Source organism: Onychomys torridus, chromosome 2 (genome assembly GCF_903995425.1).
Source record: "Onychomys torridus chromosome 2, mOncTor1.1, whole genome shotgun sequence".
Taxonomy (NCBI): domain Eukaryota; kingdom Metazoa; phylum Chordata; class Mammalia; order Rodentia; family Cricetidae; genus Onychomys; species Onychomys torridus.
The window spans coordinates 39,494,651-39,519,575 of NC_050444.1; the positions used below are offsets into that span (position 1 = coordinate 39,494,651).

The following is a 24,925-nucleotide window of genomic DNA, read 5'->3' on the forward strand; positions in this document are numbered from 1 at the left end:
TCGCACATTCAAGAGTAGATAATACATAAAATATAACATTTTCAGGCTAAAGAGGCCTTGGTTAAGTGAAGATTCAGGGGGACAAAAATTCATCATCTCAAAGCCTCTAAATAATACCATAGAACATTACAGAAAAGTCATTCCTTTTGGGCATGTCATCTGTGAGTCAAATAGAAAATTCTGAAGAAAAAGGCCTCACAAGTTTCCAAGGACCAAACCTCAATCAGCTGTTCCCTGAACACTGTGCTGTGGGGGGTGAAGTGTGTGGATATGCCCTGCTGGAGCCTCCTGTCCTTGTGGAGCTCTGTCTCCACCACAAGCTAGCGTCGCCTGGCTTGACTCTTGTGAAGTGAGCCCCACAGTAACTGTATAGACTTCTCATTGCCATTCCCTGACAATACAGCAGAGCAAGCAGGTACAGGGTTACTTTGTGTTGACAGAAGGACTCGAGAAGTGATTTAAGGCACTAGGAAGGATGTGCATGGATTGCATGGAGATATGGCTCATAGGTATGTGTGTGCGTGCACATGCAGTTTGTGCATATGTGTGTCACATACTAAGCATGCACTCTACTACTGAGTTATATCCTTAGCTCCTCCTTCTCTTTGTGTGTATGGTGCATGTGTGTGCAGCTGCACACTGTACATGTGTATATGTGTATATGGAAGGCACTGGTGCCTTCATTTTGCTCTCCACCTTATTTTTTGAGACAGGATCTCTTAGTGACTCTAGACTGGCTGGCCAGTGTGCCCTGGGCATCTGCTCGCCTCCACCTGCCATCCCAGAGTCAAGTTTACGGATGAATGAAGCTGTGACTGGCATATACATGGATGGGAGGTGGGGATTGGAACTCAAGTCTTCATGTATGGACGACAAGCACTTTACCTTGCTGCGCCATCTTCCCAACCCTGCCTTCCCTTTTTAAGATTGGAAAATTGCTTTAACAAACCCAGACAATATAGGCATTTATAAAATATAAAGTGAGAGAACAGGCCAGGTGTGGTGCACATTTATAATCTCAGTGCTGGGAAGACAGAGGCAGAAAGACCCCAGATTCAAGACCAGCTTTGGCTATATAGAGCTCAGGCCAGCCTTAAACTACAGTTACACACTGAGACTGTACCTGAGGACTCAAGGCTGAGAACGTTGCTCAACAGTAGATCACTTGTCTAATGTGTGCAAGGCTCTCAGTTCTAATTTCAACACTTTAGCATATTGAAAGCATACAGCACTCAGTACACGTTTCCCCTCAAATTTCTACACACCCAGTTTCATTTCTTCAAAGATATGTTTTAATATTTTGATGTGTATCTTTTTTCTCTAGTAGATACATTTATATATGTTGAAAAGGTGAGTCCAATTATGCTAATATGTAATTTTGCCACCTGTTTTCTGCCAACACCTTTTATGAAACAGACATGTATATCCAAGAGATTTACTTCATCTTTATTAATGATACCATAGTATCCTACCATTCACTATAGTAGGATGTATAAGTGAATATTTAGATTGCTTTAATTTTTATTAAGAAGTACTGTCAGAAACATCCTTGTCATTTTTTTCACACTAATGCTGGTATTTCTTCAGGATAAATTTCTAGACATGCAGTGTCTGAACACAGTATATTTATGAATTTGATAGTTTTGTCCATTTGGCACACGGACTGAGAGGCAGCATGTTCAGCAGGGTTTGGTGCAGGAACCTCTGGGGTGTGGCCAACAGGTTTTACATAATGAGCATCAAGGAATCTCCCAAAGGATAAAACCACCTCACATATCACATTCTAACCAGTAGCAGGTGAATTAAGTGTGGAGATAAAAGACAAGGGCGGAGCTTGACCTCCTTCCGATATCTGTAATTTCTGTTACAAAGATGACGGTGATCCTTCCCACTGACGTAATTAGTACAGTTTCATTGATGCTTCGAACAAGGCAGACAAGTCCTCTTCTGACTGGGTGCGGGGTGCAAGCTTGGTGACCCTTTCCTGAGACAGTAAATAAGAGGGGTTACCGGGGCTTGAGGGTGACAGTGAAAATATGCTATGTGTTTATGTAAATTAGTTTGGTCATTAGAAACAATGACTACATATTTTAAATATCTTCTAGAAATAGCTTGGTGTAATCCAACACTTGAGAGGCAGGGGCAGGGAATCATGAATTCAAGCCAGCTTAGGCTATATAGAAAGCTTCTGGAGAAGGAAAAAAAAAAAAAAAAAAAAAAAAAAAAAAAAAAAAAAAAGCAACACCCTTAGGTCCCAAGCCACATTCCTTGAATGGTTTGGGCTAATTCCCAACTCAGGTTTCTCAAGAACTACTTTCTCACGAGGCTTTGGAAAGCCATCAGCCTTTGCCTTCTGCTCAAATATGCAGAAGCAAACCACCCTGTCCCCTGATCAATCTGGACCCATCAATGGCCTCTGCCAACTGTTCCTGTACAGACCGTCTTGTCCCTGGTAGTGCTGCTAAGAAAAATGTAACTGCCAACCTCAACTCAAGACCACTCACTTCACAGCTTGGTCTTAACACGAACCCCAAAGGACTTTCTGTAGTACAGAGCCCTTTAGGCTGTGCGCAACAAGGAATCTGTTTTTCCCCTTATTAACCAAAGTCTCATACTGACTTTTCCCAGTCAGTTTAGTGGTTTCCTTTATTTCTCCAGTGGTCATGATGGGTGGAGTTGGTGATGTCAACAGTCTGTGTTCTCTCAGTGGCTCCGTGAGCCTTCTGGGGCAAGGGACTAAAATGATGGTTACCTGCCACTCAGATGAAATGAACGAACACTGCCTCATACAGCCTCCATTTTCCTGGGTCCTTGGGTCTATTTTCTGGTGATAAGCAGGTGTTTGGGTGTATACCCCATTAACAGCACAAGCACTGGAGGACAGAGGCCTGGCTGTGTTGAGTGCTCTGATCTGGTACCCGTCACGGTGCTCAGCAAACAGTACATGTAGTATCCACAGTTGGGGAGTTAATGAAGGTGGTGGTGGTGGGGAAGATGTTGGCATCTGACAGGTCCCATATACAGCCCTCCCATCTTCCTCAGTTCAGAAATGACACCCAGGAAGTAGTTCAGACCACAATGAAAAGACTCAAGGATATATTTGAGTGCAGGATCCCTTGATTTGCAAGTTTCTTAGAACCACCTTCAAGATGAATCATATCATCCCTTAGCAACACAATCCATCTCTGAGACACCACCACGCCCCTGGCCTGCAATCTGCTGTTTCCATTTTTGCTCCACTATCGCCCCCTAGAGGTTATTCTCTTGACAGTAGCCAGGTCACCTTTTGCCCCAGCAGAGACCAGCGTTTACAAACTGGATCAGAACAAAATCATGAGGCTGCCATGTAGCTCAGCTGATAGAATACTTGCCTAGCATTCGAGAAGCCCTGGATTCTGTCTCCAGTACAACAAAAACTAGACATGGTGTCTCCCACCACTGATTTAGTACTCACAGAGGCAGGTGGTTCAGAAATCCAAGGACATCCTCAGTTACATATCAAATTTGAGACCATCTTGGGATACATGAGATACAGTCTCAGAAAAAAACAAAACATGACGTCTGACGGCTCCTCAATCTGGCCCTGTTTCTCAACCCTCCTTCTCCCACTGACTCACCCCTCCCCACTGGCTCACTGCCCCCCCACTGGCTCACTCCCCTCCCCCCACTGGCTCACTTCCCCCCTCCCCTTGGCTCACTCCCCCCCCCATCCATTGACTCCCCACCCCCCACTGGCTCATTCCCCCACCACTGGCTCACTTCCCCCCTCCCCACTGGCTCAACTCCTCGCCACCCGGCTGGCTCACTTCCCCTATCAGTTTGCTTGAGACAGGGTGCTGTGCAGCCCATACTGGCTTCAAATTCACTCTTTAGCAGAGGCTTGTACTACTGACCCTTCTGCCCCTTCTTCCTAAGTCCTGGGATTACAGGTGCACCACCATACCCAGATCCACCATATCACTTAAATGTTAGTCTCTCTCCATCCATTCTTTCCCTAGCTGCCATGTCTGGGTTGGGGATGTCACAAAAGACACTTGTCCACTCTCACTGGAGTTCCCTCCACATTGTCTCCATGGGATTTCTCTCTATCACATTACCTCAGCTTTCCACCCCACCAGTGATCATCCTCTGAACATTCTTATATCTCACTTGTGGATATGCATCACCTGTTTCTCCTCAGGAGAAGGAAGGTGAGCTCCAGGCATAAACCCTAAAACCCCTGAAAGAACACGTCATGGAAAATCCTGATGACGTCAGGTGTGGCAATGGTTCCTTGGATATGACAACAAAAACACAGAAAACAAAGGAGAACACCGAAACCTGGAATATACTAGATCAAAATATACAACTTCTATATACCAAAAGACACCAGCAGGGCAGTGAAATGACAGGTCCCCGGATGGGTAAATTCAAACAGTATATGTTGTATATTAATGTCCAGAATGTAAAAAGTATTCTTATAGTACAACAGGAAAATACCAAAGGGATCAATCCAAAAATCAGCAAAAGACTTGGACAGATATTTCTCCAAAGAAAAATGCATAAATAGCCAATAAGCACAGGCCGAGCTGGTTAGTGTTCTTAGCCTTTAGAGAATTACTGTTCTACTCATAGATACTTACTCCAAAAAACTGAAAGCAAGGATGAATAAAAATGGCCCCCATAAGGCTCATAGGGAGTGGCACTATTAGGAGATGTGTCCTTGTTGGAGTAGGTGTGGCCTGGTTGGAGGAGGTATATTGCTAGGCTTTGAGGTTTCAGATGCCCAAGCCAGGTCCTTCAGATACAGATGTAGGGCTCTCAGCTCCTTCTCCAGCACCATATCTCCCTGCATGCCACCATGCTCCCAACCATGATGATAATGGACTAAATCTCTGAAACTGTAAGTCAGCCCCAATTAAATGTTTTCCTTTATAAGAGTTGCTGTGATCATGGTGTCTCTCCACAGCAATAAAACCCTAACTAAGATAATACATTTGTAAAGAACCTAAATGTCCTTTAATCCATGTATAGAATGGATAAACAAAATGTGGTATATCCACACAAGGAAATATTACTCAGCCATAAACAGGAACAGAATTCTGACACATGCTACAACATCGGTCAACACATTAGGGTAAAATTAACCAGTCACAAGAGGAACGGCAGTGCATGGTTCCACATACATGAGGTTCCTGGCACTTTCAGAGACAGGAAAAAGATCTTAAGATATAGGGGCTGTGAGAAAGGCAATAGGGTAGTGGTTCAGTGGATAGAGAGCTATTTGGGATGCTAAAAAAAGGTCTGCAGGGGATAGTGGTTATTGTATCACATGTGGATGTATTAAATATCATTCAGCTATGCACATAAAAGTTCTGAAAATGATGAATTAGTTTTAATTTACTACAATTAAAAAATAAAAATGAGGGTTGGGGATTTAGCTCAGTGGTAGAGTGCTTGCCTAGCAAGCGTAAGGTCCTGGGTTCGATCCTCAGCTCAAAAAGAAAAAAAAAAAGAAAAAGAAAAAAAAAAGAAAAATGAGAAAGAAGGATAGATGACATCTTAGAGAAAGTGGGAGGACATGCTGCTGAGTATAGGTGAGGTAAAGGCAAAAGTTTTATATTCTAGCAGATCTTGCTAAATTATTTATCAGTCTATCATCTGTCTATGTATCTATTGTCTATCCTATCTATCTATCTATCTACCTATCTTATTTCTATTATCTATCTATCTATCTATCTTCTATCTATCTATCTATCTATCTATCTATCTATCTATCTACCTATCTTCTATCTACCTATCTACTATCTATCTATCTATCTACCTATCTACTATCTATCTATCTACCTATCTACCTATCTATCTACCTATCTATCTATCTATCTATCTATCTACCTATCTACTATCTATCTATCTATCTATCTATCTATCTATCTACTATCTATCTACCTATCTACTATCTATCTATCTATCTATCTACCTACCTATCTATCTATCTACTATCTATCTACCTACCTACCTATCTATCTACCTATCTACCTATCTATCTATCTATCTACCTATCTACTATCTATCTATCTACCTACCTATCTATCTATCTACCTATCTACTATCTATCTATCTATCTATCTACCTATCTACTATCTATCTATCTATCTATCTATCTATCTATCTATCTATCTACTATCTATCTACCTATCTACTATCTATCTATCTATCTACCTACCTATCTACTATCTATCTATCTATCTATCTATCTACCTATCTACTATCTATCTATCCATCCATCCATCCATCCATCCATCCATCCATCCATCAACTTTGTGGCAGGATGGAGAGCTGGCTTTCAGTATGTGTTATGGCCAGAGATGATGGTGAGGATATTAATGGTTGCCACAACATTTTGTTATAACAAAGAAGAGAGTCCTCTGATGAGCCCAGAGTCTTTTGCAGGATCTGGTCCTCTTTGGGGAGGCAGCTCTGGACTTTCGGGAGCAGCTGTCCAAGTCTCTGTCCGCTTTCTCTTTCACATTCCAACCCCGATGATTGGCAAATACACACAGAGCCAAAGTGTCTGATCCTATGCCATATAAAAGCCAAATGATTTCAGAATGAAGATGTGTTGAGCAATGTGCTCTTATTTACAGACATGAAGCCCAAAGAACAGCTGGTTAGCATGGGCACTGAAATAAATACTTCTACTTTTAGCTCATTCATAAACTAGCACCGTTTCAGCTGGTCTGTCTACCGAGAGTGGGAGTGCTCAGTTGGGCAGACAGCTCTCCCCAGTCAGGAATGAAATGTTTTGATTTGAAATGTAAATGTTTCTTTCCAGAGGTTTCGGAAATAATCTAGCTCCGAAGATTAATTTGCTCTTGCCCACTCCCTCTGCAGCTGGGCCACGCAGTTGGAAGCCTCTGCACATGGGCTGCCATTTGCTGCCACTAGCACAGGCTGTGTGTTTGGTTAAGGAAACTGGCCTGCTCATTCTTCCCAGAGAAAACTGACCCCTGGCTGCTGAACATAAAAGAGTCTCTATCAGACGTGGACTCTATGAAACAAACTTTCTGGTAAGGCTCTTTGCAGGGACCAGTATATCCGACTGCCTCAAATCTGGTAGATATTAATGAGTGAAGACTGGCCCACTGTATGTGTGAAATTCTGAGGTTGCTATGGCATTCCTGTAAAATGTTCGCTGCTGCCAACAAAACAAACCAGTTCTTCATCTGCTGGTTATTTCTGTTCTAGTGAGGACTCTCTGTTACTGTGATAAAACTTTGACCAAAACCACCTCAGGGGAGGAAAGGGCTGATTTCATCTTAACAGCTCCGCAGGTCACAGTCTAACACCCAGGGAAGTGTGGGCAGGAACTCAAGGCAGGAACCTGGAGGCAGGATCTGAAGCAGTGACCAGGAGGAACACTGTTTCCTGGCTTGCTTTCATACTGCCAAAACCAGTACCACGTGGGAGGCTCTTAGACATGACCAAGTTTGGCTTCCAGCTTGAGATGCAGCCTTGGTCCCTCTGGACCATCGCTTCTGTGTGCTGACCCTGAGGAAACACTCTGCAGGAGGGGTCTCAGAGACGTTGGTTTCTGATGTTAACCACAGTTGATTTTTCAGCCCCAGCTAACGAGGATCAATTATCTCAGGGAAGCAAAACTTTTGTTTCAGTGGTGCTGGTCTACTCCTAACCATAGTTGATTATTCAGTCCCATCTAACTGGAGACCACAGATTCTTAATTCAAAACATCAACCCAATGGTCCAATAGTCCTTGAGGGACTCTCAATCTTCCTGGTGAACTTCACAAGCCAGGCCCCCATCATCTGCACCTCTCTTCAACATTGCTGTCTTCCAGGCTCCCATAACAGCCTCATGAGCTCTGAGCACCCAGTGGCCTTTTCAAGCCCAAACCTGCCAAATTCTTCCATAATTCTCCCAAAACTATATGGTCGTGTCCATCACCACCATATCACACTCTCTGGTACCAATTTCTGTCCTAGTTTGGTTTCTGTGGCTGTGATAAACACCATGACCAAAAGCAACTTGGGGAGGGGAGGGTTATAGGTTTCTAGGTTATAGTCTGTCATCGAGAGAGGTCAAGGCAGGAACTGAAGCAGAGGACAGTGGAATGCTGCCTACTGGCTTGTTCTCCAGGGCTTACTCAGTTTACGTTCTTACACACAGCGGAGGACCACCTGCCCAGGGGTAGCGCCACTCCCAGTGGGATGGGCCCTCCACATCACTAATCACAACAACAACAACAACAACAACAACAACAACAACAACAAAGCCCTACAGACAAGAGCACAGGCCACTCTGACGGAGGCAATTTCTCAGTTGGGATTATCCCTTCCAGGGGGAGTCCAGTTGTTTCACGTTACAAACCCTAGCTAGCATAATAATTCTTGGAAGTAAGCAAATTCATAGTTTTTTATTTTTAAATTACATTATTATTTACTATGTGTATATGTGTACACCATGGCACATGTATGGCAGCCTGTAGCAGTCAATTCTCTGTCATGTGTGTCCTAGGAACTGACTCAAGTCGTTCAGGTTTAGCAGTGAGCGCCTTTACCTGCTGAACCACCTCATTGGTCTTAAACATTCGTATTCTTGTGCACAGTTCTGGGATAGACTTCAGAAAAGACAGTGTCCCCGAGACAATGCTATGAAGCCAGAAGCCACTGTGAAGTCACGGTGGCCCCTAGGTCTGTGGAATTCCTGGACAAGTCCTCATGGCTGTCTTTGTTTTACTCAGCCTTAGGAAACCACTCGCTCACCTGGACAGAGGTTTTAGCAGGAGAGGCTGCTGCAGGGATGAGCTCACTCAGCATGTCTGCTAGCCTGTTCTGGGTGCAGCAGAGGATGGAGGAGCAGAGCAGAGCCCTGCCTTCATCAGTACTAGGCTGGCCTAAAATAACTACAACAGTCTTACTTACATTTTGGCTCAACAGGTTAGAACTACATATTTGTGGAATAGCTCAACACCTATGCTGTATCTCAAGACACTCATGTTTCTCACTCCTTTACATTGTTACATGCAGTTGGATCCACTGGGCTTGAATCTGAGTCAGGGAAACCAGTGGCCCATGGGCCATATTTCACTATTATACTGAGAAGCCAGGAAACTAGGAGCATGAAGCGCCCAGTTGATATTTTTTCTTAAAAGTAGGAAAGTCTACCCACATAGGAATCTAAATTTATACTTAATGATCATTGTAGCTAAAGGTTGCTCATCTAGTCAGATGGGGTGTGTTTCCAGTTTACTTAGGTTCCCTACACTCTGTTGCCTTGGATTATTTTGCTCATTGCTGTTCTCTTCATTGTTTCTGTGGACATAGGAACCTGGGAGCTCAAACCACACAAATGTCTTCTGTAAATGGTGAGGTCATTGACAGTGATGGGGTGGGGAAGACAGGGCTAGGTTGAGCCCTTGCTCTCCTGGAGTGGGGTGAGGAAAAGGTACCGTTGCTTGTGATAAGTAGGGTGCTACATGGGTAGATATTCTAGCCAGAGGGGATCTGTGAATGCTTACCATTGGACAAAGCAGCCCTATGGCCATCCCTGCTTCCCTGATTTACCTCTAGGAGGACTCAGGGGTACACTGGGTGTGTAAACATGGTGTCGTCCACTGACTCAGTGCTGTGGATCTGAGCGCCCTACTTTAGAGTACACTGCAATGAATCAGGATCTTGGCCCATTTGGTCTGGCGTACTAGCTCCAGAGAAGTCCAAACAGAGATCACATCTTCATGTGGTTCTTGGGAGGGGGAGTTTTATATCCATAACGACTCTACTTTATAAATGTGAGTCATTTAGTTTACATTTTTTTAGCAAAATCTAAATAAATGAAATAAGATACAGAGGGATACAGCTGTGTATGAAATGTACAATTTCCTCAAACGACCCTAATACAAACTTGCAATAGTTTCAGCTGAAGAGCTATGCTTGTATTCTACAGAACATTAGGAATCTGTGATGATCTAGAGTGGAAAATTACGTCGGCGGTCCTTTTGGAATGGCTTTGCACTGTCTTATAGGAAACTCCCAAAACAGCAGAAATGTGGGGAAGGGAGGGATTCCCATAGATCAAGTCAGTTTGGCAGTTTGCATCTTGGATTTTTCATAAAGGATCCTTTTACTTTTGCCACATGGACGGTCATAAAGGCACAGGGGCCAGGCTACTTTTGTACTGAGGGTCCCCTAGTGGCCGAGAGGGGTGTTGCAAGGTCACTAGCAGCCACGGGGTGTTTGTTGGTCCCCTCTTGCTCTGTGCTTCTCAGGCATGAAGGCCAGGCTGCGCATCTTACCTGAGGCAGCGTCCCTTTCACCAGGGAAGGGATGTCATTCTTGGAGTAACCGAGGGCAGAGAGACCGTCATCAACATTTAGGTCAAACAGGAATTGTCGGAGGGTATCTGCCAACACAGGCCCGGCATCTTGGGTCCTGGCAGTGCGGATATCAGCTCCTAGAATAAAAGTGCAGTCCGTAAGAAGACAGGGAAGCAACTTCCAGGTGTATCTCAGTCACAGTATCACTGAATATGTGAATTGTACCTAATGCCACCTCCTAATACCGAGGTCCGGGGCAATGCTAGGATTCCCTGGGATGTCTCTGTGGTCAGTGGTCAAGACCGCAGATGACACATTGGCAACCAGGCTGAGGAGCCAACAGTTCTTTAAGACGAGCTGCCTGGGGCACTCAGCTCTCATAGTTGAGGGGACTTCTGATTTGTCCCAGTCCACCTTCTGTGTGGTGGGGAGCAGAGTGACAGAGGGCAGGAAAGACAGAGGGCTGGCACTAGGATGTGGGGATGGCGAATTTGTAGGGGCTCAGCTTATGAGGCTTTCAAGACTTGGTATTTACTGACATCTAGAGGTGTGCGAGGTCAATGTCTTCTAACAGCAACATAGAAAAACAGGAGGCTTTTGCAAACAGCTTGAGGCAAGGATGTAGAGTTCAAACGCCACATATTGACCACCAAAAGGAAGAACATACAACGACAAAACTCTGTTACGTGTGACTGGGAAAAGGAAGGTTTCCTCTTTATACCTAAAATTTAATTTTTTTTTTTTTTTTTGGTCTTTGTTGCCAAAGGATAGGGGATGTTCCTCTTAGAAAATGTCTGTGTGAGCTGAGCCGAGCAAAGACGTGAAGACTCAGGGAACAGTGCTTCCTGTGAAGATAACTATGTGAAGAGGTAGCCGAGGTTTGGAGATTTTTTAAGGACAGAGGTTTAATGACTCATAGCACACACAATAACAGAGATATCAGTGTAGAAGGGCATGTTCTTAGGCAGAGAGTGTGAAACTCCCAGGGGAAAGGAACAGCTTTCCCACCCCTTAGCACCTGCCCTGCCTCCCAGCTAGCTAAGCGGGACACCTGTGCAGGCCACAAGGCTCGCACTCTGCAAACAGGGTAGCACTGGATAATGCAGAAACAGAATGCCGGCAAAGGAGGGCAGCCTGCTCCTCGCTGCAGCACAGTGCAAGTCAGACTAGGCCTCTTCCTTCTGTGAGGGGCAGGACAGCTTTAGATCCAGGAAGGGTAAACAGAACCAGATACAGGGCCAGATGGAGAGCAACAGGATGAAAGGTAAACCAGGCAAGAGCTGTGGTCGGCAATACCCAGAGGCGGCAGAGAGCGGATTAGGTGAGAGGCGTGACACAGGATATGGGGTTATGGTTTTAGGATTCTGGGATAGCTGCCACTGAACACTCTGTATTCACTTCTATGCTTTCCTATGAAGCAGTTTTTAAGGGAAAAAAGGATGATATGAAAGAACCTGAATTGGTCTAGCTAAGGAAAAAAAAACACCCAAGCTTTCATAGAGAATTAACATCGTTCACTGGCAATATGGGGTAATATTGAAATTCCTAAGCAATTAGGAAGAACCGCCGTGTTCTTCACCCAGTTTTGTTTAACCGAGGATCTGCCTTCTCATAATGTCTGTGCTGCCTGGAACACTCCCTGTAAATTCCCTCAGGTTTCCCAATTTACCGTAGATCTAGCCTACAGTTTGGGGATCACCCCCACCCCCGCTTTAAATTTTACCATCCTCATATTTACAAAGGCCACAGCAATATCCCTCGTGACTGCACATTCCCGTCCCTAAAGGGAAAAGAGGGACAGGCCCCCGGTAAATCTGCCAGTGTGCTCACACAGTACACACTGCAAACTGAAGCCTGGGTTTGGCTCCAAGTCCTGGGCTTGGACATTAACATTCTCAGCACAGCACCTGGAGCCGCAGGGCACACAAAAGGGCTGGGGGGGGCGGGGAGTGGGGGTGAGAGGGAGGGCCAGGGCAGCAGCCTGTGGGAGGGTGTCTGCGGTCCTGCCTCCTTGGGAATAGTCTTTCCAACGGCTCAAGCTACAAGGGCATAATGAAGAATCAAGTTTTCATTGCGACCTTTCTCTTCCCACTCACCCTAAACACAAGTAGGGGAATAAGTCGTTCTACAAGTTAATCAAGTTCTCCAAGTCACCTAAAAATAGAGCTCTTTTTCAGAAAAATATGAAGTTTTTTTTTTTTACCTTGTACTATGGCTATCTAGAATATAATTTTATTTCTGTAAGAGTCAAAAGGCACAGTGGGCATCTCATTAGAGTGATTACTTATTTGACAGTATGGCAAATAGATTGCTCATTTGGAATTGCTTTGTTCCTTGTTTAGTATCTCTGTGATTGGGGGTAACTGCTGCTTTCTTGATTCATTTTATCCATGACTCAGCATAGCAAAAGTCAGTGAAGACATTACTTGCGTGCCAAGCAACACTTTCTATGGCAGTGAGAGAAGAGCAAATAGCATCAGGATGCAATAGTATCAGTATTAGGTTCCATTTCATTACAGATCCCTAGAAACCTAAAATTAGGGTATTTAAATGCTGCCCAGGTCTTTAAGCCACTTGTTAGCATTTTATCCCTGGCCTGCTCCAAAGTGACAGCTTTTGTTTTTGTTCCTGGGAAACACTCTGTTGTGGAATATCTGTTTAACTATGTAAAGATGTGTTACATTTGTTTAACAATGTAAAGATGTGCTACATTTGTTTAACTATGTAAAGATGTGTTGCATTTGTTTAACTATGTAAAGATGTGTTGCTGTTTTACCTTGCCTGCCCAAGGCACCTAATTGGTCTAATAAAAAGCTAAATGGACCAATAGTGAGGGAGGAGGTATGGGTGGAACTTCTGGGCAGGGAGAGTAAATAGGAGGAGGAATTGAGACTTGAGGAAGAAAGAAAAGGAGATGACAGGGAGATGCCAGGGACCAGCCAGCAAGACACAGAAGAAACAGGAAAGTAGGACATAACAGAATGAAAGAAAGGTAAAAATCCCCAAGGCAATATGTAGATGAATAGAAACAGGTTAAATTAAATTAAAAGAGCTAGTGGGACAAGCCTAAGCTAAGGCCAAGCATTCATAATTACTAATAAGTCTCCATGTCTTTGGCGGCCCAAAGAAAATGCCAACTACAACACTCCATCTTGGAGGGCCACAGATTGGTGAGTAATGACTCATACCTAATATTTCTGCTGTCTCCAGGTGCCGCTCTGGAAACATCTGAGCTGTGAAGGTGAACACTGCTGGAGATGTGAGTACCACAGAGAGGCCATGGGGCTGGGGAGAGATGGACAGAAAAGCTTTCTTCCTTAATACTCCAGATATGACCAGAATCCTCAGACAGTTGAGAACTTGCAGTATGGGCTGGGGTGCAGTTTAGTGGTACCGTTCTTTCCAGTATACATAAGGTCCTGAGTTCCATCCCAGCCCCGTCCCCACTAAAAATACACTTGTAGAAAGTGTGACAATTATAAGATTTAGTTGAGTAATTTATTATTAGATTTTTTTTTTACCACCAGAGGGTGATCCACATTGTATTCCTTGGCTTTATATGTCTTCACTAAACCTGAAATTGGGTAAGACATGCCATGGCTGGAAGAGAAAAAAAAAATCTGTTGACACACAGATGCCAGAAATCAATAGCATGGACATTGTTACGGGAATGCCCCTCTTGTCTCTGGACTGTATTGTATTGTTACCTCACGGAGTTCTACATGATGCATTTCTTGGATGCAGGGATGTACTGTGATGTACTCCAAGTTTAGTGTATTCATTAACAAAAACCTCTGAAATGGTCAGACTCCAGTGATCAGAGAGGTGTATGCACTGGATAATGTGCACGCTGGATCCACTAGCAATCCATTCTGCAAATAATTGACAGACTGTTCCAAATGTTGCATATTAATGGTGCTGAATTATAAAGGACTAGTCTACCCTACGAAGCTCGGTTAACCAGTTCTATTTAATTGACTTTTCTTTGCCTGCATTTTACCTTTGCAGATGGTGCATGAGCACAGGGCAAAAGAGGATGCTGGGCCTTCTGCTCTATGGTTCTTTTCTTCATTCCCTTGAGACAGGGTTTTGAACCTAGAGGTAGGCTGGAAGCATCAAGCTTCAGAGACTCCGCATCCCACAGTACTGGGGTATAGATAGCTGGGGAAGCCCAGGTTTAGATTTTTATGTGAGTGCTGGGATCCAAACTCATTCTCCAGCCCACAGTGGGTTTGCTTTTGCCAGAAAATAGGAACTTTATATTCTCTTGACTTTTAGTGAACAAATAGGAAAACACTATAGTTTAATAGATGGTTCAGAATATAAATATTGTAACAAGTTCATATGTAATATTCACAATTAATATGGTAAAAGTGAAATGTTTATTATGAGCAAAAGGGTCTCATTCTTTTAGTATGGACTATGAACATTAGAGGATTGCATGCTTATTCAGCAAAAGATTTCATAAGAAATATTTTGATGGATTACATGATTATTTTTCTAAAAGTTCTCAGACATTGTACATGAGATAAATTGGAAGCTCCTGCTTCTCTGAGTGATTGAATACATACTTTACTTTCTTAGAATCAGGAAATTACTGCTTAGTATGCTTTCAAGAAGTGTTAGGGTTCACGTAGCTTTCAGTGGCAACTTTATAGCAATACTTAACATTTCAATTGTTTTTAATAGTTTTCTATGTACAAAATAAAAATTATTCACATTATCTTTCCTTCTAGTCACTTTATGCATATATTTAATTTATAATCATATTGGATGTACAGTTTCTAGATTTTTTCTTCCTTTATTTTTTACTTTGTATGTTTTGCCTGCATGTATATTTACGTACCCACTGCCTGCAGTGCCCATGGAGGCCAGAAGAGAGCATTTGATCATCTGGAACTGGAGTTATAGATAGCAGTAAACTGCCACGTGGGTGCTGAGAATTGAACCTGTGACATTTGGAAGAGCAGCTGCTGATCTCCAAACAGCTGAGCCTCTCTCCAGCCCCTGTGCACCTGTGCATATAACTTTGTGCATTGCTTTTTTTGCTAATATTCTGTTTGTTTGTTTTAAGACAGTCTTGTGTAGCCCAGGCTGATCCTGACCTGTCTATGTATGGATGACCATATACATGTCTATGTAGGATGACTTTAAAATCCTCCTGCCTATACTCATAGGTGCTAGGATTACAAATATGAGCCTCTGTGCCTGGTGTTATATAATAATCTTTGCAAACATTTTCCTATATAAACCTGCTTTAAATACTATTCTTAATGACATTATTTTATTATGTACTATATGTTAGTTAAGTATTAACTATTGAAAATCAAACATGTATCCCAAAATTTCAATTATCCATTACACTTAGGCGAACATCCTTATAAAGAAATTCATTGCCCATATCAATGGATATTTATTTATTTAGATTCCTAAGAGTGAAACAGTGGACCAAGGAGATAAACTTTTCGGGCTCTAGTACATTTCGTATACTTGCTTTGGGTATAATAGATTCATGCTTCTATAACACAGAGCTTGATGATCACCACCGCCTGGCACCCTGGCAAAACTCCTACTCAATTACAGTGTTCTGTTTTTCCATTTTAAAGCACTATATCACTAAAGTTTCAGTCAAAGATTAATGCAGGGCTATTAACAAAGATTCCAACTGCTCCCTCTCTCCTTTGTATATGAGAGAGCAAGGAAAAATCCTGCATTTGAAATTTTACAAATTACAATATATAGCAAGACACAGAACAACGAGAACCCGCATACACTGCTAGTGTGAATGAAAAGTATAGGCACTAAAAAAATTAATGCAAAACTGCCATAGATCCAGAAATTCCATTCATTTGTATCAAGTAAGAGAAATAAAAATGTGCACCCAAAACTTGTACAGAATATGACTTATAGCAACAAATGTCCACCAACTGATAACAAGTCAGATAAACTGTAGTATCCCAGCCAGGCAGTGGTGGCACACGCCTTTAATCCCAGCAGTTAGGAGGCAGAGGCAGGAAGATCTCTGTGAGTTCGAGGACAGCCTGGTTTACAGAATGAGTTCCAGGACACCAGAACTATACAGAGAAACTCTGTCTTGAAAAAGTAAAGAAAATGTGGCATCTCCATACAGTAGAATATTACTTGGTGGTAAAAAGAAGTGAAGTAAGGTTCTAACAGTATCTAAATAAAGCATGGCGGATAGAGAGGACCACATGCTTTCACGTCTGTGATACGCCCCAAGTGGGGAATTCCACAGAGATGGAAAGTTGCTCAGTGGTCTCTAAGCTTTGAGGGAGGTTTGGGCTTTGGTGAGCAGTAGCTGAGGATGTGGGGATGTTTTTTTCACGGGGGGAATAAAATGTTCTAAAACTAAAGGTTGCAGGACTTTGTGCAGAGATTAGAAACCACTGAATTATATATGTTTTAAATGAGCAGATTGTATAGGATATGAATTGCATTTTTAAAGCTGTTATAAGAAATCCATCACTTGATAAACTGAATTCAAATTAAGAAAATATTTGGGAAACCTTAGATTTCTCTGGTGTATAGCATATTGAAAACTTGCCACTTGTCCTGAATTATCTATATTAAAAATTGAAGCAGTACCTCAAGTTAAGAAAATAAATTGTATGGTCACTTACCACAGATGAACACCAGCATTTCCAAAGCCGATGCCAGCGAAAGCGCTTGCCAAGTGCATACTAGACCTTGCTTCCAGGTCATCAGGGTTCCTGACAGCCCTGTGAATGAATTATATAAATACAGCGCAACACACCGCCATTGGCATTTTCTTCTGAATAAAGAGCTGCCTTAGGGAAAGACGAGAAGGGGCCGTCACGCAGCAAGAAGACAGATTAGGCAGGTGACTCAAAACAGCTTCTTGTCTTCTCAATGAAAACTGAAGGCAAACGTATTTTTCTCGTCAACAGTTTTACCACGGGCATAATAAATAGGCTGTCAGCCCCTTGGCTGGTAGGAAGGTGCCAGGGACGCAAAGCCCTGACCTGGCGCTGTGACTGCTGCTCTAGGGAGGTGACCTGGGACTCCCTCTTCCTCATCTGTCAGTGATCCTGATGGTTGTGAACAGGCTCGGAGTGAACACATCTCAGACTGCACCCAGAGCTGTCACCCTAGGCTAGCTGCGGGCCAAGCCAGCCTAGACATCGTCCTCTCCAAGACATTGATCCAAATTGAACTGTATGTTTTTTGTTTTTGCTGTTTCGGGAGTCTGTTCCTATTTGTTCTTTCATAAATAATGGCTGTAAATATGTATACTTGTATATTTGTATTCTTTAAAAGATGTGAAGATTAGTCAACTTTAAAAATACTTAATTTAAATTTTTGCTTTTAGATGTGAGGTCTTGTTATTGCCCAGGCTAGTCTCAAATTCCTACTTGAGTGACCCTGTGCCTCACTCTCCCCGGTAGTCGGGACTCTAGGTGTTGCTACTACACCCAGTTTCTACTGTGTTCTTCAATCTTTTAAAACCTCCCAGGGATCCTTTTACATTTTCTGTCTTTTCTGTCGTCTTCTGAGTGGCTACATTTTATTCTTGACTAATTCATGCGAGCTCTCTCAATGGATGACTTCCGTGTGCCTTTGGGGTATAGATGACACAGCCAACATATGCCTGTGTGGCTCTCACTCCTGCTCAGTCTCAAAGACATTTTCCCTCATCCCGGCTTCACTGCTGTGGCTGTTGTCTCGAGTCTGGCTTTGTAGCCCTGGCTGGTTTAGTACTGTGTAGCACAGACTGGCTTCAAACTCATGGCAATCCTCCTGTGTCAGACTCCTCTAAGTTCTGGAGTTACAGGTGTGTACCACCATGTCTGGCTAATTTGGGGGCTTTGGTGAGCAAACTTCTTTTGATTTCATCTGTCTCCTTTATATATTAGGAGCTTCAGCTATCGTCTGAAACTGTTGTCTTTTTGAACTGGAGGGACCAGTTTTCACCTGGCTGGCCTCAGATCCCTGCCGAGGTCACTAGTGACTGCCCTGGTGAACAGACCTTTTCACCATGTCCCCTCAGTGTGTCAGCATCAGACATGTCAGGTTTCACCAGAGGGCAGCTCATGACTGTCTGTTCCATCTCTTTCCCCTCAGGGTGACATACCTCTTCAGATACTTGGCAACGATGCGCAGTGCATGGACTGCCCAGATGTCACTGATTGGGTTGCTGCCCTGGTAGGCTGGTCGTTGGATGGGGTTGGAAGGGCAGGGGCTCCGCATGTTATAGGGAATGGCAGTGTACGACTCCAGAGCATGGCTGAAGAGAAAGGTTTGAAATACACGGAATAAGTATTGCTTTTCTCATGCTTCATCCCTTGCAAAGCTTATTATTATAACTAGATTTAATTTTTTTTTTTTTTTTTTTTTTTTTTTTTTTGTTTTGGTTTTTCAAGACAGGATTTCTCTGTGTAGCCCTGCTGTCCTGGAGCTCACTCTGTAGACCAGGCTGGCCTCAGACTCAGAGATTTGCCTACCTTTGCCTCCCAAGTGCTGGGATTAAATGGATTAAAATGGCCACCCCCCCCCCCCCCCCCCCCCCCCCCCCCCGGGCATTTTAAATTTTTGACCTTAAAAATTGGAGTCTATTTTTAATGTGCCTTAAACTCAAGGTTGGCTCTTTGAATATTTCAGAGCTGCCCCCGCCTGCTGGCCTGTGCCTCAGCTGCAGATACAACTAAAGCCATCTAGTTATTGATGCACAGTGGCCCAGTGGAACACAAATGTTTTTTGCATAGTATAATTCCCAGCGTTAGATGGAGGGTCCACTCTCTTCTCCTCCAGAAGCAGGAAGGGCATCTTTTGGATGAATCATTAGAAACTAAGGGAAAAATGCACTTGGTAGATGGACATGGTGGTTTTGTAGTTCTCCACTGGGACTGTAGGAGATGAGCAAGAATCAACGGTGCATAGTGGGGGTGCAGAGCAGCATTAGTGGTCGGATCTGAAATGTCCCCCAAAGGGCCATGTGTTAAAGAAAAGAGGTTCCTAGCCAAAGGCCCTGTTGAGAAGTGGTAAAACTTTTATAGTAGGTAAGGCCCAGTACAGGGAAATCAGGCCACCTGGAATTGAAAGGGATAACGGGACCCCGGACTCTCTTTGCCCCTCTTTGTATTCTGACTGCCATGTGTTCTCACCATGATACAGTGTGCCACCACAGACTCGAAACAGTACGGCCAAGTGACTGTGGATATCTCTAACCACAAGCCCAAACCACGCTTTCCTCCTTTTTTCAATTTTTAAAATGAGTTATTTATTTTTATTTTTTCCTGTGCATTGTTGTGTTGGTGTGAGGGTATCGGATCCCCTGGAACTGGAATTACAGACAGTTGTGAGATGCCATGTGGGAGCTGGAAATGGAACCTGGATCCTCTGGAAGAGCAGCCAGGGCTCTTAACCACAGAGTCGTCTCTCTAGCTCCAGCTTTCTCTCCTTTTAGGGAGGTTATTCCAGATATTTTGTCAGAGTGATGGAAAGCTGGCTACCACAAGGAGGGCTGATGTCTTCCCTCTTTAGACAGTGAGGTCTGGGTCTGAGGCATCCCCTTAGAGGTCACTGGTGGGCCATGGTAGCTTTATGTACTTTCTGGGGAGGGTAACTTTATTTCCGTTATTTCTAAGCAGCTGGGAGACATCTCATCAAATTTCTAATAATATTGAACAGGGTAGTTAGACACTTTTCTAGGCAGTAGAACACAGTCAGGAACAGACCAGACTAATGCCACTTCTGGCTCATTTGACAGCAGTCAGTACCTGCCCTGGTACCTGGGGGTAGTACCAGGGCCCAGAGTAAGGCGGCCCTGTCCTCACCAAGCTCATAGGGCGGTGGGGGAGACAGGCAAAGGAAGGGCATGGTGGGGAGAGCCAGGTGAAATCAGGGCTGGGGGCAGTGTCTGGTGTGTTGACCACAGCAAGCACAGGCTAGATGTAGAGCCAGGCTGTAACCCCCAAAGGTCTGCCCCCAGTGACATATTGCCACCAGCCAGGCTCCACCTCCTCAAGGTCGCATAATCTCTCAAACCAGCACCCCCAGCTGGGGACCAAGTGTTTAAACACACGAGCCCGTGAGGGGCATTCCAGACCCAACCCACAACTGGTCACATTGTAGTCTGGGAGTGTGTGAGAGAGATGGAAAGATGATGGAATGGAGTTAGCGAAGCCCATAAGGAGGCTACGGCAACGATCTGAGTAAGGGCCAAGACCGACTTGAACCAAGGAGGAGCAAGGAAGCTTGAGAAGACAGACAGGTGTGAGAGAGTCAAGGGGCACGGGAAACCAGATCTACTGAGAGTGGGCATGATGAGAGAAGAGGAGCGTTTATACCAAGTCCTGCTCCTGAGGACAAGGTGGATGCAGGAGAAACAGTGGTGCGTGATGATTAAGAGAACTGCCCCATTTCGCTGACTTCCATATGCCACCATTTTGAAAAAGGTCCCACCGAGTACATTATTATAACATGCCGATGTTAAGACGCAGTATTTTGAAACACACTGCTGGGATAAAAAAATATACACCATGTACAGATGTTAAGGTATGCTCTGACAGCTGGATGTGGTGAGGAACACCTTTAATCTCAGCACTCGGGAGGCAGAGACAGGTAGATCTCCATGAGTTCAAGGTCAGTGTGGTCTATATAGTGAGTTCTAGGACAACCAGGGCTAAATAGAGAGACATTATCTCAAAATTTAAAAAGTATTCTGATTTCAAGGACACAAAATGTGGCAGAATGTTCTTGTACCAGTGGATGAACTATGGGGGTTTGAGACTTCCTGAAAGTGAAGAACCTGGGGTGCTCCTCCAGGAAACCAGCGATGATGACCTAGCTCAGGACAGGATCTGTGGTAGATATACAGAAGTGATCTTGGAACATCACAGCCCAAACCACAGGAGCCTACTGGGAGCCTGGGCAAGGTCCTGAACACTGGAAACCCAATCTCCTTTTCTATTAGTGAGAGTATCACATTGCACCATGTTACAGAGGGGATGCGTGAGGTACCAAGAGCACCCATGATGGTCCTACACCCTGGAGACACTAGCCCCCTTTATTGACCTCCCTTGGGTGAAGCCCTAATCCTTCCCCAGTTTGCGTGGCCATAGAGACAGGTGGTGTAGTCTGGAGGTGCTCCATGTCATCTTAAACTGATCCTTTATCTGTGCCCCATAGCCACAGATGTTGTCTAGGGTGGGGTGGCCTGTTGGGGGTAGGCTTTTGTCTAATTTGACTACATAGTCAACGTTTCCATCTAAGAAAGGGACAATGACAGTCAATATGACAGGTGCTATACGGTGCTAGTCAGTGAAGGCCTATCACCGACTGTACACAGGCCCTTGGGTGGCAAAATACTGTTCACAGACCAGTCCTGGAAAGCCTCTCCAGGTGGCACTGGTACCTACCAAAGGACATCAAAGCCACTGTTGGCAACCACCTGGCAAGGCATGTGGAGCGTGTGCAGAGGATCCACTAGTCCCAGGGTGGGTTTGATGGCTCGTGAAGCGATGCCTAAAACATAAGGAATTTTCATGTATTAAAGGCGTGGGCACCCTGAAAAATGAAATAACCTTAGGACAACAAATGGAAAAACAAAAGTATGAGAAAAGACTCATTTTCATGCAGCGATGCAAGAAGCAATGGAAAGAGGTCTGGGGCCAGAACCTGTGCTTTCAGTGGTGTGCTGGCTGGCCTCCCTGGTCCCAGCAGCCAGTCTGTGCAGCCTTTTCAGCTCCTGGACACTGCTGGCCCAGCTGGACACTGCTGGGCACTACTGGACACTGCTGGCCCTGCTGGACACTGCTGGGCATGCTGGACACTGCTGGCCATGCTGGACACTGCTGGACACTGCTGGCCATGCTGGACACTGCCGGACACTGCCAGACACTGCTGGCCATGCTGGACACTGCTGGGCATGCTGGACACTACCAGACACTGTTGGACACTACCGGACACTGTTGGACACTGCTGGCCATGGACTACACAGAAACTGACAGGAACTACAAACTAGGGCTTATCTCCTATTCAATAGAAAACGCTGTTTATTAGTATACCACAGACCATCTACACCTGGCCACGTGACACTGGACAAGTCACTTAACCTCTCAGAATTATCCCAAGATGATGCCTCACACAGGTGTACACACACACACACACACACACACACACACACACACACACACCCATACTTGAAGCTATAAGAATACGATTAGATAATATGTACATAAGCCTTTTAAAAACCGTAAGGCTGAATTTAAACATTGCTTGTTTTTGTTTTTGTTAACAATGTCAAGGGTCATGAAATTCATAAAAATGAAGAAGTTACTCTAAATGTGTAGTTGAATGTCAGCTTAGTTTGCTACAAACTAAAAAGGCTGGAAGAAGTATATTGAGTCAAATTCAAGGAGAGGGTCATTGCTACCACAGCAGCCAAGGGTCCAGGGGTAGCCCCACATGACTAGACGACAGAAAACAGGACAGAAGTGACCTGGGGATGGGTCTGTAGGGCCTGGCTGGGGTGGAACCTGAGGCAACTTTGTGGTGGTATGGGGATGTCTAGAACCATGATTGGCTATGTGTATTTGTTAAAACCCACCAAGTAGACTCTTGAAAAGTGTGCATCTTATTGTACAAAATCATGTTTTGATACATTGATTTCAAATGTTAAAAAATGTCAGAGTGGAATACCCATTTCTCATAGATCCAACCACTGATATGGGCAGAATGGCCTATTAAAATTCATGGATTCAGGGCTGGCGAGATGACTCAGCGGCTAAGAGCAATTATTGCTCTTTCAAAGGACCTAAATCAGGTTCCCAGCACCCAGTCAAGATGCTCCCTTCTGCCTGTAACTCCAGCTCTGGGGCATCTGACACCTTCCAGCCTCCAAAGGCATTCCCACAGCAGTGGAATACATTTACACATACACATAAATAAAAACGTATATATAAAGAGATGCATGGCATTTTAATAGACTTTTCAGGTAATTATCAACAACCATCTTACCAGCCTATTTTTACATACACTTGGGAAGAGACAACATGTGTTTGAGTTCCCTTAATTCCTTGATTTCTAAATAATGGCACCAAAGACAAGGGGGTGAGGTAGAAAGGTGAGAGAGAGAATTATGAATAAAATTCTTACCAGTTTTTACTTTCAACTGTTCGTAGTCAAAAATGGCAACCCCTGTAGTCTCGCTGCCAGTCCCCGAGGTAGTTGGAACTTGAACAAAACAATATTAATATTAGAAGCAATCTGAACAGAGGCCAGCAGAGATACTTAATTCCACCTCAGAAATCAGGAGCAAAGACAGAAAAGGAAGCATTGCTGACCTCACTGTTTGTCTGACATCTGTATAACATATATGCTAAGGAATTATGTGATGTCCATGCCTTAATACACACGTGTGTTCTCATCAGCATGTTATATCTGTGGCTACATTAGCATGCATGTCTGCAGTCTGTATCTGTGCTTGCGTATATGTTTAACATACATTATGATGTTTGAGTGTATGTGCATGCTTAATGTATATCCTATCTGTCTGTATTAACATGTGGTTCGTTTAACATTTACATGGCTTCTACATCTGTTAACATAAAATGGCTTCATTAACATGTATGTATGGTTAACATGCATGTGTGTTTAATATGCATACTATCTATATATGTACAAATGTGTTTTGTGAATTTATATTGAACATATAATAAAGTGATATACATGTATGGTTAACATGCATGCATATTTAACATGCATGCTGCCTGTATCTGTGCAAACAGGTTTTACACATATGTTGCCTATGTTGCACTAACATGAAACTGTGTTAAACATATGATCTCTGTTGCAACATGCATGTATGATATCTATGTCAGTATTAACATGTGTATGTTAATCATACCTGTGTGGGAAATCCGTGCCATACTAACAGCGAGGAGCTCTGGAAGCTGGGTTCTCCAGAGCCAGAGATTGAGCTGCCCAGCACCTCTGGCTGGAGCGCTCACACATCCTGTCTCTAAAAGACATCTTTATTCCCTCTTGGCACCAGGCACAGGGGCGGGTTGCTTTCGCTGGGCCCTGTGGTTTTGTAGCTCTGTCAAGTTTCTAAACTTTACTAATCACCTCTCTGTGTGACGCCAACTCGGTTTCACCAGCGCCTTCCATTTGCCAGACTCCAATTACGCTGCTCCCTGCTGATTCCTCATTTATGTCACAGCAGCTCATCTGCCATGGACCCTTCAAGTCCCTTTCGGGGCTGTTTACCCTGGGGCAGAAGGGAGAGCAGGGAGGAAACCTAACCATTCCCTTGTTCCTGGTTACTGTGTTTGAACAGCAGAACTTCTGTGATCAGTGCCCTAACGGCTGTAGAAAGGAGAGGGAAGAAAAGTCTAGAACATCCCAAGGCCCCCCTGTGGAACACTCAAGATACTTGGGATATGGATTTGTGCACTGGGCACATGCGCATGCTGGCCACATGTCCCAGGGAAGACACAAAGCTCCAGGTCAGCTGGAGAGCCATTGTGTGGAAGGAAGGCTTGATTGAGTCCTTGAGAGAAAACACCAATTGTTCTCCCCAAGCTCCGCGGTGTCTGGGAGATGAGACCAAGCAGATGGGTCTGGGGACAG

The 24,925-nt window shown here is 44.1% G+C and overlaps 1 protein-coding gene across 2 annotated transcripts in view; it reads right to left on the reverse strand.

Annotated features, from left to right (window-relative positions):
- Nucleotides 1–1,425: 1,425 nt before the first annotated feature.
- Adhfe1 (alcohol dehydrogenase iron containing 1) overlaps nt 1,426–24,925 on the reverse strand; it is a 34,035-nt gene continuing 10,535 nt past the window's right edge. For both annotated transcript variants that reach the window (XM_036177935.1, XM_036177936.1), the window contains 8 exons: nt 23,450–23,527; nt 21,712–21,817; nt 18,426–18,578; nt 16,954–17,052; nt 13,834–13,912; nt 13,501–13,597; nt 10,292–10,449; nt 1,426–1,984 (listed from right to left, as the gene is read on the reverse strand). In XM_036177935.1, coding sequence (XP_036033828.1) covers nt 1,901–1,984; nt 10,292–10,449; nt 13,501–13,597; nt 13,834–13,912; nt 16,954–17,052; nt 18,426–18,578; nt 21,712–21,817; nt 23,450–23,527 — 854 coding nt within the window. In that variant the 3' untranslated portion in view covers nt 1,426–1,900. The remainder of the gene's footprint in view (nt 1,985–10,291; nt 10,450–13,500; nt 13,598–13,833; nt 13,913–16,953; nt 17,053–18,425; nt 18,579–21,711; nt 21,818–23,449; nt 23,528–24,925) is intronic.